Source organism: Antedon mediterranea, chromosome 5 (genome assembly GCF_964355755.1).
Source record: "Antedon mediterranea chromosome 5, ecAntMedi1.1, whole genome shotgun sequence".
Lineage (NCBI taxonomy): Eukaryota > Metazoa > Echinodermata > Crinoidea > Comatulida > Antedonidae > Antedon > Antedon mediterranea.
In genome coordinates this window covers 26,336,981-26,352,032 of record NC_092674.1, presented here as the reverse complement: position 1 = coordinate 26,352,032, position 15,052 = coordinate 26,336,981, and the positions used below count along the sequence as shown (strand labels likewise).

At 33.5% G+C, this 15,052-nt stretch overlaps 1 protein-coding gene across 1 annotated transcript in view; it reads left to right on the top strand.

Moving 5' to 3' along the window:
* Nucleotides 1-15,052, top strand: part of LOC140050125 (uncharacterized) — an 85,364-nt gene that overhangs the window by 14,251 nt on the left and 56,061 nt on the right. The window contains exon 2 of the mRNA XM_072095168.1: nt 5,318-5,466. Coding sequence (XP_071951269.1) covers nt 5,318-5,466 — 149 coding nt within the window. The remainder of the gene's footprint in view (nt 1-5,317; nt 5,467-15,052) is intronic.

Below are 15,052 nucleotides of genomic sequence, written 5' to 3'. Positions count from 1 at the left end.
AGTACAGGCCCAAGCAAAATCTACACTACATGCCTATAAGTCAAATCTACAGGTCCAAGTCAAATCTACAGTACAGGTCAAAGTCAAATCTACAGGTCCAAGTCAAATCTACAGTACAGGTCCAAGTCAAATCTACAGTACAGGTCCAAGTCAAATCTACAGTACAGGTCCAAGTCAAATCTATAGTACAGGCCCAAGTCAAATCTACAGTACAGGTCCAAGTCAAATCTATAGACCAAAGTCAAATCTACAGGCCCAAGTCAAATCTACTGACCAAAGTAAAATCTACAGGTCCAAGTCAAATCAACAGGCCTAAGTCAAATCTACTGACCAAAGTCAAATCTACAGGCCCAAATCAAATCTACTGACCAAAGTCAAATCTACAGGCCCAAGTCAAATCAACAGGCCCAAATCTACAGTACAGGCCCAAGTCACATATACATGCCCTAGTCAAATCTACAGGCCCAAGTCAAATCAACAGGCCCAAATCTACAGTACAGGCCCAAGTCACATCTACAGGCCAAAGTCAAATCTACAGGCCAAAGTCAAATCTACAGCCCAAGTCAAATATACTGACCAAAGTCAAATCTACAGACCAAAGTCAAATCTACAGGCCCAAGTCAAATCTACAGACCAAAGTCAAATCTACAAGCCCAGTGGACAAGTGAACAAGTCCTGATGCTTCAGCTGATGACTTATTATTGTACAGAAGATTGATTTATTTTATGTTTACATGTTTACATGATCCAAGGAAATGCTTTGCCCTTGAATCCTACCTGTGTTAATATTGTAACACATGTCTAGACCTGTGTTGGCAAGGGTGCAATTGCTAAGCCCTAGGGGGTAATATAGGGGTCCATTTTTGGAGTTAACAGAAGGCTGTAAATAACTCACTACAATTATCAATATGTATGGAATTTAAAATCAACATAATATTTTTCAAACATTATGGAATTCAATCTATAGTAAGTTTTTTTTTCTTTGCATGGTATCTTTACTGATCAACAAAATGCATTCTCTTTTTATGAAAATTTCACACGTTATTTAATGTATGAATGGCATGTCTGACAAAGATCACTAAAGCCTTGTTTGCACTTTGACTTAAAATAGTATAGGGTAGGTAAGTTTACCCAAGACATCAGTAATCTGATCATTGTTTGTACAAATAAATTTGATTACATGGTTAGTTGTACTTAATTTATGTGTGATAATCAAGAAATGTTATTTTAAAGTCAACAGTTTAATTTCAATACATAATGTAGAAAAATACTTCTTACAGTTAACTACCATAATAGGATAAAACATTACCTGTACTTAAAGGATTGTTAGCATTTGTAGAATTGGGTCAAATCTATTAATGTACATAATAGAATTATTGTTCTGTCAGAAACTTTATACTTTTCAAAAATGTTTGCCGAGCAGAGTATGCACGTAATATTTATAAAAATGTTGAGTAATGAATAGAATATGATGACTTGTACCCCTGGCTGTGAGAGATCTAGTTTACCTGTCATAAAGAATAAGGGCCTGTTCAGACCTACAGAATTACTCTTTCGATATCATGTAGTGTAAATCTATAGTTATACAAAGTCGGAGGCATATGTGATCAGTTCACTTTCTTAAAGCTGTCTACACTATCAAACTTTATGTGATAACAAAATGGGATATACCCATAACTGGAGTAAAGCACAGGATTTGTTTGCTATTCTATTGCTATTTTTGCTGTATCAAGTATAGCATTTACACAGCTATTTGTTTGCTATTCTATTGCTATTTTTGCTGTATCAAGTATAGCATTTACACAGCTATTTGTTTGCTATTCTATTGCTATTTTTGCTGTATCAAGTATAGCATTTACACAGCTATTTCTTTGCTATTTATTGCTATGACCAATCCTGCGCCTTAGTGCATAACTGGTCATGGTGATGTCATATCACTACAATATTTGGCACATCACACTTTTGTTGTCAAACTTGTTTGATAATGAGAGCCTGTGTGATACTGTACTTACAGTACAATATCACTCCAATAAGTTTTGTCCGATTTAAGTTATTCTGTACCACACATGTTTGATACCAGAGCAACTGTCACAGTTACAGTTAGTAGAATGTGTATGGTTTAGTCATTTTATTCTTCCAGTACTGAATTATTTTGATTAGAAACTAAATTGTATAATTCATGGTAGCTACAAAAACACTTTACATGTACATACGTTTATTCCCACATGTCATACTGAGAATGTAAAGTTACCGAATAAACAATTTATTGTGACATTAAGTCTAGTATGTCATAAGTACTTTGTCTTTACATTTTTAAATTCCAGTTAAAACTTGAGGATGATGTACAGTAGTACTAGCTAGTACATTTTTTTAAATACATTAGAAAAATATCATTCAAATAACTGCTCTTGCCGTATTCTTCAGAAAATAAAGTTATCAAACTACAGGATCTTAAATTCGCATGCGTATGAAAAATTGTGATATGAAATTACGTTTGAAAGCGCCCTTGGTTAAACCGCTTTTATTGACTTATCTAACTCTGAGAAATGATTGTCTGAACAGCTTGTTATTCAACCATTGTTTAAATCTGTCAACATTTCAAAATTTGTCTGTGGTTTCACCTGGATGTTTTTGTATGCAACTTAAATCCAGGAAATAATTCTGAATAATTCTGCTACTGATTGCTTCCAATCGGTGCCTGCCGCTCCTTCTTTACGCATGACTAGATTCGGTGATTCATATTCTGACAGTACTGTACATTCCAATTCAAGAGTTGTACTAGAAACTGTATTCGGTAAACATGGAATTTGAAATAAAGATGGGGTATCATCCACCCCACCTTTATGATTACATCATACCTTTCTATTGATAACATGATATGATGTCATAATATCAGAAAGGTGTGAAGCTGATACAGTTGATATTCTAGGGTTCAATTCATAGTTATCCCTACACCTAAATATTTGACATAAAAGACCCATTTAAACAAAAATGTTGTTGACCCAGTTCTCTAATATACCTGTATAATAGTAATACTGTAGTTTAGTTTCAGACAACTAGCATATTAATTATTATTATTACCAATAATTGATTAGCATTTACATATATGTTTCTAAAATATGTAAGTAAACAATGTTTTGTTAACAAACAGCGTTAATATCAATACATTTTAGGAAGTATTAATATTAATAATTTTAAAAACGTAATATTTTGAAATTTTGAAGTACTGTTTTTAATGCTATACTGTTCCTCTTATTTTGTAGTTTTGTCGTTTCGTTATGACAGTTTTGAGTTCTCAGAACATAAAGTCCACCTTTCTATCTATGATGTATAAATCATAAATGCAATATGTTTAAAATAATCCTACAATGATGCTGGTGGTATGTTGGGATGTTCCCACTTGAGGGCAGGGTTCATGTAATGTACACCATTATCTGATAGGGATGTTTAATAAATTTGTTATATATTCGAGTTGTAGCTTTCTTATCAGAGAGAATAGACCAATGCCTGTTTTTCCAGGTAATTTAGCACTTATTTATAGACTACCAACACCACTTTTGGTTTGTGTAATATGTTTAAAATAAAATATCGGTACCAGTACAAATAAATATCTTTTGAAAGATCTATCTTTCATTCTTTTTTACTTTAAATATTACTGATATTGGTAAATACTCAACATTTAAAAATATAACTGTATTGTTTACTATTTACAATAATAAAATAGCTAAAAATAAAATGGTATTTTGACTGTTCAGTGAATTGTTAGTATTACAGTAGTAGTGTGTACAAGAAGTTAAAAATAATCTTGCTTGAAAACCCCAAAACATTTATATTTTCTTGAAATTTCTTATAATAAAATTGTTAACTAACTCTAAAAATATGTCACTTCTTGTTTTTTTGGTAAACAGCTCATTTTGTGGTTAAAACCTTTTAAAGTGATAGTAATGGTCACCATTCATATTTAAATCCAGTGTCACTCAGCCATAGTGTTTGCAGCAGACAAGATACAATGAGTCATATTATATCCTGGTTTTTTATATAGCTTGGTAGAAATCTGATTATCTTTTTCTGAGTAGTTTTAAATGTACAAAATGATGAAGAAAGAGGTGTGAAAAGAGTAATTCTACTTCATGTTTTAATCCTTTTTATAGGAATAAGTTTTAGCAGCAATGATTGTTATTTGTTAATGATGATTGCGTCTTTATCCCTCTGTTTACACTACAATATCAAATTAGTTTGACAAAAAAAGTGTGATGTGGCCTAATATGGCAGTGATATGCCCAAATATGGCAGTGATATGCCCAAATATGGTAGTGACATGACATTATCATGTCCATATATGGGCACATAAAGTTGATAGAGTAGATCATAGAGCTTACAGTACCTGTACTTCCTTTTAAAAACAAAAGCTGTTTACCTGTTGTTATGGAAACTATACCAATAACATTTTAAAAGCTTATTTAAAATCAAACACTGACTATTTAAGATAAGGAAAAATGGTAAATAAATTACATTACATAATAATCACATTAAATAATGTACAAAACTGCCAAATGTATTAATTGTATGATGACCCTGAAAATAATAACTAGGTTTCTAAATTATTAATTTCTCAATTATAAAACCCTATGATGATGATGATACAGTAACCCTATGATGATGATGATACAGTAACCCTATGATGATGATGATGATGATGATACAGTAACCCTATGATGATGATGATACAGTAACCCTATGATGATGATACAGTAACCCTATGATGATGATGATGATGATACAGTAATAGGTAATTATTGTAGTGAAATTTTAAAAAGATATTATGATTATTATGATTGAAATATTGATTGGTCACATTAACATTGTACCTTGACATTTGTATTCACTCATGTAATTATTGATTCATATTTTATGTCATAATGTATTTGTTGTGACAGACACTGACAGCTGATATGATGATAAAATTGAAGTGAGCCCTCTATAGTATTTGATAATCTTTGTAACCTCTTGAGACCATCTTTCAGAAATCAACACAAGTAAAGTTGAAAGAGCTCCCTCTATGAAGACAGTTAAATTCTTCTAATCTAATTTATACATATAAAATAAGTTTTGTTTTAATATAGACTTAATATTTTTTGTTAATCTTATTAAATTGTATGGGCCAGACATTACCCTTCTTTTCCTACTGCAAGCTGTTTTAGACAGCTTTTCTTACTGCTTAAAAATAAGGTAGATTGTGTTTAATTTAAAAGCTTGTACAGTATAGTATTCTATTAAATTTTATTAACATTTTAAAAACATTTCTATTTTATTTTCAGGTTGAAAACGGGGGTAAGGCAAATCTATCGGGCCAGGTGAAAGTTGACGATGTGCTAGTTAGTATTAACAGCGTGGCATGTGCATCTCATGCGGAAGCTGTACAACATGTACGCAGAGCTAGGAAAGAATTGGTGCTACAAGTTATAAGGTAAAAAGAATATCCTGCTGTAGTGAAAGATTTATATTGCATGCTAAGGATGTAAACTATTGTTTGTTTAAAACATAATTTTAGTTCTCTTCTAATAAATACTGTGAATTGTTGTGTATGCAGTGCTAAAAATAAAGTTGTGCTACAGTATATGTAGAGTGGCCAAACATTTAAGACAGAAGGGGTATTGTGAACCACAACCATTAGACCGACGACCATTCTGGTTTAGGTCAATGCATTTGTCGTGGATCGTCGCTTGGACCTAAAAATCACCAAACCTATGTTGATGAGGAGCGAGGATACACTTTCCAATATTCCTGCATGCACACAAAGAACTAACATGACGTAATTTTGTCGTTGGTCATTGAAGTTGAAAGCTCCCTATTACACTGTAATTTACTCCATACCATAATTCTGGTTGTAGTACTGTATAACTAGTCTTCTTTGATATTGACTGGAAGTCCAGTGTACACATTTAGCTCATTTCAGAAAGAGCAATGTTACCCCAGGGCCCATTCCTGGCCTTGTTGGGCTAACAACTCTACTAATGTGATCACTAATGAAATCACAAGAGTTTACCCTTTTTCCCAATGGGACGAAAAAGGTTTAACTATTAACAGTAGCACACAGGTACAATACTGACAAAAGCACAGTTTTAACATTTTCTTGATGTGATGGAATATCGAACGCAGTTGGAATGATTTTCCCCTTCTTCTCCCAATTCACTTGCATGCAATCCCCTTCGTTGTCTACCTAGTATTCCCAATGCAGGTAAGTATAATCAAATACTAATACTATATTTAAACCAAAAAAAAACCCCCAAAAAACAAACCAGATGTAACTATTTAACCTCTAATATAATTGTTATTACCTCTGTGCGGTGGTAATAAATTTATTGTTAAACAGTCTGACAATATTTAAAAAATTTTTATCCAACAATACTTTTCATTTGGTACACGTTCCTTCACACAGAGGAGGTCCTCGAATGGGGTAAGGAAGCCACAAAGATCAAATCTAAAATTTTGATTTCAAAAGGCTTTGTCTTTGTATTCATTTGTGCATTTAATAGATGAAGAATTACTGTAAATCAACTTGGTGTTTAGAAAAAAAGGTTGTGTTTAATGCCTCTGTGTGTGGACATTCTTTAAATGTAAGTTTTGTGTTAAACTATTTATTTTTTAGACTGGCAGTGTATCTTTATAAGATAATTTGCTCATCCGTACAACCCATTCGCGATATGTTAACAACAATTACAATATTATAATTTATTTAAACACTATTTATGCTTCATGTTATTTCAGCCTCGATTCTGAAGCAGACCAAATACAAGCAAAAAAATACTAAACAGAATAACATACTAATTCATTCTATTCTTGTTACCAAGAAATGTAATGACCTACAGATATTTCAGTCATATAACATTGTTTGGAATTTCTCCGCAGGCTCTGGGGGACCTATGATTAACCCTACCTTAATCCTTTACCCACTTCCTGTCAAGTTTCAAACATCTGTACTTATGGTTTTAGAAAAGACTTGCTCTTTCAAAGTCGGTGCAACCTTGTTACCGGTAATCACACTCCGACTCATATACACAAAACTTAAAACCAATTTCCCCAGGGCAGATTTCATTTAAGCTCCCCTTGCTAGTGGTATATGTTTGCTAGTATACTGTAGCTAAAACCTGAATGTTGTTAAATCTACCAGCACTATAATAGGCAAAATAATAATTGTTTGCTTGAAGGCTGAGGAAATTACTGTTTGCTGTCTGTCTGACAAAATACCAATTTGTAATAATCATATTTGTTTTGATAATATAATTTATAAATCACACTTACGTGAGGTAAGCCATTATAATGCTATATTTCTAACTTTATTTGTTTATCTTTAGGAATACGGAATATTTAATGCAACATATTTATAGGTATAGTGTAAATTATTTGTGTATTTAGAAACATCCACTGTATAGTTACCTGTAGTATATAAAATGTTATTGTTAATAAATAATGGTACTGTACAACTTAAACACACTATTACACAGCAGAGATATAAAAATACTGTATAGTCCAATCAACAGGTACAGTACATGTATATGGCTATTGTATACAATAATTAAAATCCAATAAACACATACTGTATCTCCATTTACAGTTAATATTCTCAGATAATTTACTTCAAATTAAGGATGAATTAATATTATAGTTTTGTATATAATTTTATACAAAATTTGGAATGTCTGAAATATTATTTATACCAATTTGAATGTCCCTCTCTGAACTCATTTGCATAAAATAGTTTACTGCTCTAGAGATTTTGAGGAATTCATTATTGACAATTAATTAGCTCACTAGTGTGAAGGCTGAATAAAACTAAGTAAACTTACATAGGATTTGCAACACTTGTTCCTTATTGTGACCCACTAAAGGGTAACACAATGCATACCCCTAATCACAATGGACCCTACTCCTATACTGCTTTTGGTTCATACTATTGATCTGTTTTTTTCTCTCTTTGTTTGGTTACGTTATATACAAACTTTTCCTGCATTACTGTACAAATGATTAGTAATATTGATTGTAGCTTAAATTGCTGCTTGCTCTAGCGGACATAAAGAAATCTATTAAGTAAAATAGCATTCGCATACCCAGTTCTAGGCCGTCTGAGGAAGGTACTAGAAACTCTAGGCCAAGGACTTAAACATTCTTCTGTGACTATCTGACCACGATGAACAACTTTTTAGGCCAGTCGTTGCATAACCTTTCTTCTGGATTCGGTAATATAGTTTCTCGTGTTTTTAGACAAGGGGATGTACAAGATGGCGGTGTAGCGATTGAATGTAGTCCTCAGCGTAGAGGCAGTAGAAGCCTGTCTTTTAGTGGAACTAGAAATAGGCGCCCAATTGAGAGAAGGTGAGTTTTTTTAAAGGTTGGTAGAAGGATGAAATCAGCCACTTTAGTTTTATCTTTTAAAATAAGGTTCTGGTATTTCTTTAGAGGCAAAACACATTGTATTTACTTAGTATTAGTAATTTTTTTGTTCAATGGGCCTACTATAAGATGGCATATCTAACACTACTGTATATCTTGTACAGTACCCAGCCGCCTTAAGACCTTTGGTGATCGAGCATTTGCAGTTGCAGCTCCTAAACTGTGGAACAATCTTCCTGATCCTATTAAAAATACATCCTCTATCATAGTTTTTAAAAAACTCTTAATTAAAAACCAATCTTTTTTCTTTGTAATTTCTTTCTGCTTTTCCTCTCAGCGCTTTGGGACAATCTTTTGATTGTATAAGCGCTATATAAATCGAACAACATTACATTACTGAGTGTATCTAGGTTATCTACTTATTAGTTTATGATTACATCAATTTTTATTAAAATTTAAATTATATACATAATTTATAATTTCCTTAGAAACATTAACTTATGTTTATTTTTAGTTATAAAATTGATTATAATTTATTTTCTGTTCAACGACTTGTTCAATTAAAAATGATGATTCATAAAATGATAACAGAGAAGTTATTCAATTAAATTAAAACATTATCAAATGAGGATGGACTCTTGTTTGCTTTGAGAATTCGTTCGGACTTCAAATTCCACACATGTAGTCCCTGGAATATAGTGACACAAAACGAAAAAAAAATTTGTTATCAGTTCTAAAATAATAAACCAGCTAAATTGAATTAGTTATCTTGTTTGTCTAGATGAGTCAGTGAACATAATGTTATTTGCTGTATTTATTACTTTTCATGCATGAATCAATGTTCAAAAATCAAAGTTTGATTATTGTATTCTGATTGGCCGACGAGCACTGGTTTATTTACATTGTCTACAGGTGAAGCTCAAGGCTTATCAGTTGCAGGCCTCAGGCTGTTGAACTCAACATTTTAGAAAATCGTCTGTTGAGTACTTGCTGTCCTGTTTTTTGGAGACGTTTTCTCAGTTTTCAAGACATTTTCTCTGTTCGGAGACATTTTCTAAATGCTTTGAGACATTTTTGTTTTTAAAGATAGTTTTCATTGTTGAGCCATTTTCTTGGTTTCAATAAGGAGCAGTACACTCGTTTTCAGAGCCACTTGCTCGTTTTCAGAGCCACTTGCTTGTTTTCAGAAAGACACTCATTTTCAGAGGCAGGTACTCATTTTCAGAAACATACAGTAGTCTCAGCCCTGCAGGCATTTCAGCTATACATTTTCTACAAACTGTTTTGTTTTCTACCAAGATTGTTTGGTTTATTCCATTCTGCGTAATTGTTAACGTAAGTATATTTCCTAATTTTAGAATTATGCTTGCAGTTGCTATAGAAACAGTCTTAACAATAAACTTTAACTTTAAGTTATATCAATGTTATTGTTTTGACAAAATTGCAAAGAAAAGATCAAATAATAATAGAAAACCATTAGTTAATAAATATACAGTATTTTCTTTGTTTCGATTATCTTTTAGCTGATGCCTTGTATATGCTAAGACAGAGCAGTATCCTATGTTATTAGGTAAACGCTCAAGCAACCAAACCTATCAGTGGTTGAGCTCAAAAATAGTTTGTTTCAATGTCTCATTGTCTTTTATTAGCTCAAAGGGAAAGTCACATTTTTAAAGTTTTAATTTCGGGACAGTAGAAAGAAGAGGACGATCATTTTTAAAATATTGATCTACAGTAGTACGCATAATCTGGACTCCATTTGGTCGATTTAACTTCCCAAAACAAAAGCTGGGTATTGTGTAATCTTTGTACTTGGAGTCACAAACAATTCTTTTTCTTCTCAAATTTCTGCCTCTTGAAACCCTCAGAGCATGAGCAGCCACAATTTTCCTAAGCCAGGAGCCTTTGTCCCCTTCGTTCCATGTCCATGTTCCCCCTTCGTTCCATGTTCCCCCTTCGTTCCATGTTCCCCCTTCGTTCCGGACCATGTCCATGTTCCCCCTCAGTTCCATGTTCCCCCTCAGTTCCATGTTCCCCCTCAGTTCCATGTTCCCCCTCAGTTCCATGTTCCCCCTCAGTTCCATGTTCCCCCTTCCTCATGTTAACTGTGGAGATTTCATGAATAATGTAGAAACAAAGCGATCTTGAATTGTTTTGTTGCATGACCTTTCTATTGAACTACTTATTTTAGTATAACCATCGTATAACCTTGTTTATATTTTCTACAGAGGTTTTCTATATCACATGCTGGTTTGCAATTTGAGTATAATTGAATGTTATTGATTCCAAACTAACTAATTAGTTGCGGTCCAATAATGAGGGCAACTTTTTATGTTCAAAAGGTTACCATTGTTAAGAAATATAGTGTTTCTTGTTTATAACTACAGAAATGTAGCTATAACATTAACAATGAGGGGATGAAACATGGCAACAAATATGGTGCCGAGAAACATAAGAGGGGGGGCGGATCCATGATTTTTAAAACTGGGAAGAGCTAACATACAATAGTCTTGTCAATAGATATCAAAAAGTACTTCATAATTAATTTTATTTTTGGTTTCAAATGTGGAGAGCGCTCCCTAGCCCCTAGTCCTCTCTCTGGTTCAGGCTACTGTAGAACATTGGTTACAACAAGGTTTCTTTCAGTAGCCCAGATATTAGTTTTTACCTGTTGTAGAATGTTCAAACCTTTATGAGGTTATAACTTGATTAAAACAGTTTAGGAAGCTTGAAATTCATCCATACATTTTTATTTCTATCTTTTTTACATAAATTTACATATTACTCAGGTGGTCTTTTTATACTAAAATCTTTTTATAGTGAGTTTAAAAACATTCTGAACCTTGTCGTTTTGATATTACCTGGTATGTAATAATTAAGCAATGTTAAGGTCACATGGCTTTAATAAGTCTAGCGTTGTTCCATAGGCGACATTACGGTACTGGTCCATTGTTATAGCACATTCCTAAGTGCTATTATCGTCTCTGTTATTACACCATATTGTTATCTATGTTCTATTGATGACAAGATTTGATCTTGGAAACTTATTCCAAGGGTTTTGTTTGTCGATTAACGAAGGTCTTATAATAATTGCTGTAGAATGCTAGTATTATTTAACTAATTGGGAAGATCATTTCATTATCTGTCACGAAGCCAAAATAAAGTTAATCGCATTTGTCAAATTCAATCAATTGTTTACAGTTCTTCAATCCTAAACTGAATAATCTTTCAGAATAGAATTGTTATTAAAATTAATGTTTTGAGTCCCGTAATGTAATAATATAATAATAATATATATATAAAGCTCTGTCTACACATCAAACTAGTGTGATGTGAAAAATGTGTGATGTGCTCAAATATGGTTGTTAGTGATATGCCCAATATGGTAGTGATATGACACCATCATGTCCATATATGGCCACATTACATTTTTATGTCACATACAGTAATGTGTGATGAGTAGACAGAATTTTGAGAAATAATGATTTACACTTATGTTGGATTCTGTACAACATAAATGTGTATGAATGCAGCATTAACAAAACGTAGCATACATAGCCACTAGACCGTGCTCAATGTGAACATAGCTTTAAAACATAATTATTCACAAACCACCGTGTGTTTACTTCATGCTTCGTCACTCTTCAGTGGAAACTTTTAATATAGTTTACACCTTGGCGACATATATACTCCTATAACTAATGCGTTTGAGACTGAACTTAGTAATGCATATCTTTAAACAACACTTTGTAGGGGATCTATTTGTATGTTAAATGTCTAGAACTTTAAAAGAAACCTAATCGCCAAATTGTAATGGTTATCCGGTTATATTTAGTACAATTCTTCTATTTTAGACATGGTGTTTATATTAGTACATAGGTTAAATCTTGAAGCAATTTAATATTGCTACAAATCCGTTTCTTGGATGGGTGCTGTGTTGAAACTAGGCTGCTGTGTATTTAAACTTTAGGCTGGGTGGAAAGCTTTGAATGTGTGGGTTTCCACAAGTTACAATTTACATTAATTGTTTAAGTTAAAATCATTAACTACAATAAAAACCCTCCTATCTAGTGGACAGTCTCCTATCCAGTGGACACTCTCCTATCCTGTGGACACTCTCCTATCCTGTGGACACTCTCCTATCCAGTGGACACTCTCCTATCCAGTGGACACTCTCCTATCCAGTGAACACTCTCCTATCCTGTGAACACTCTCCTATCCTGTGGATACTCTCCTATCCTGTGGACACTCTCCAATCCTGTGGACACTCTCCTATCCAGTGGACACTCTCCTATCCTGTGGACACTCTCCTATCCTGTGGACACTCTCCTTTCCTGTGGACACTCTCCTATCCAGTGGACACTCTCCTATCCAGTGGACACTCTCCTATCCTGTGGACACTCTCCTATCCAGTGGACACTCTCCTATCCTGTGGACACTCTCCTATCCAGTGGACACTCTCCTATCCTGTGGACACTCTCCTATCCTGTGGACACTCTCCTATCCTGTGGACACTCCTATTCAAGGGACACTTTTCTATGAAATGATGGTAACACTTCTTCTAACACTATTGTGTGGCCAATCCCTATTCAGGAAACACCCCTATTATCACCTCTGGGATATGGGTTCTTTTGTAGGCCTGGGCCTAGTAGTACTGTAAGTTTATTGCATGGTATTCAACATACAGGTACCATAAACAAGCTTCATACTTGTTGTCGTTACTTATTCGTTGCTTTTCAATGATTTGTGCAGTAGAAATATTTGTAACGGTTTATTAACCTCTGCTCCGGAAAAAAAAAAAAAATCTAGGCCGCCGATGATTCCTATCAATGAGGTAAAATGTTGATTGGCATTGTTAAAGTTTGAATTAAACTGGTCTAGTTACAACTCGTAGATAGCAACAGATTATGCGAGTCTACTCAAGCGCTGGTGAAATTGGTAAAATATTTTGTATATCTAATTCATAATCTGGAAGTATTGATTTCAGGTTGAATTTCCCGAACAAACAAACTGTTTATATCTTCTGAAGAAGTGTGCGTAATCAATACCCATTCTATAAGTTTTACAGAAGGTGCAATTGAAATATTATAACTTGGGTTACCTGCGTGCAGTATTCACAGGAACACGTTTATAAACTTATTAAAGTGATGGTATTAATTTCTAAATTCTCAATGGAGCTTGGTCGCATAGAGTAACAAAGGGATGGCTATTTTACCTCTGTGGGCCATGGAAAGATGAGAGCTCTTGACATTGCTAGCAAAATATCATCAATTGTTTATCATTCCTGTCTTTGATTATAATTGTTACAAAAGATGTTTTAAAAAGCTGCACAGTAATTGTTTGATGGGCTTATTAAAGATAAAAGGTATTTTTCTACCTTGTAAGTTTATTTTGATCTATCCACAAACCCTCATGGTCACTGGAGGTCAACAAAAGCTACTGTTGTCAACACTTTCTGGAAGGTGATGTTTGTGACATATCTGGTACAGTGATATAAACTTTATGTGACAAAAAAAAATTATGATGTGCCGATATATGGACATGATGATGTCATATCAATACCACATTTGGGAATATCACTACCATATTTGGGCACATCGCACTTGTTTTCTCAAGCTAGTTTGGGTGGTTCCATCATGTTGTGGGTGGTGGTGAGATCTTCATTTCCATTTCTGTGGTGATGAATGTTTAAAATTTTGATATACCATAATACCTGTACAGTCAACTCACCTACAGTAATACCTGACACCTTTGGGCTAGCCTAATATGTCTGGTTTTCTGGAAAGTCTGATATTTTAAATGTGTTTTTAATGATAATAATGAATTTGTCTGGTTTTGGGAGAGTTTCAGTTTTTTAGAGTTCGGTATATAGGGAGAGTTGACTGTACTACAATACTATCTGTTGAGATATGACTATTGGTCTGCTGCGAAAAATAACCGGTTATTAACCGTTTGAATGAATTAATCTTAAATTCTTGGCAGCAGAAACAGGACAAGTTTACTTATTTTACATATTCAGGGCCAGAGGCCTTATATGAATAAATTCCCCTTGCAAGGGGACAGAAAGTTTTTACAAAAAATATCACTGCTATTTCACTTTCAGGGTTGAAATTCCTTGTGAAAGTTCAAAACAACAAAACAAAAGTGTGCTGCAAGAAGGGACAGCTAACATTCACTGGCCTTGACCATTGCTCTTGGCCTGTTGACTCATTTCAAGACCAGGAGTAGGCCTGATATAACATGCACTTTACGTTACCCTTGAACCTTACAGGAATTTATAGACTTCTAATTGATGATAATTAGCGGCATGACAGATCTTGTCTTGATGTGTATATAATGGTATTTGGAAAATGTTCAGCTTGACTTCAGTGGACATAAAATAAATGTTGTACATGGCAATGCCATTTGTTTATGTGATGTTCTAGTTCAAAGTTAATAAGGTTGTAATGTTTTATTCCTTTCTTTGTTGAAAAGAACATGTTTAATGTTGGCCAATTTCTCTTAAAAAATTAAAATAACATTTCTAACTTGCTGTCTTATAAGAATATTCTCACCTTGTTTTCTTTATACATTAGTTGAATTTCTAAAGGCAGGTGGAATTGAAATTTTTTTTTTGCAAAGCACAACAGGAAAATCTTTCTTTCAATTGAAAAATACAAATG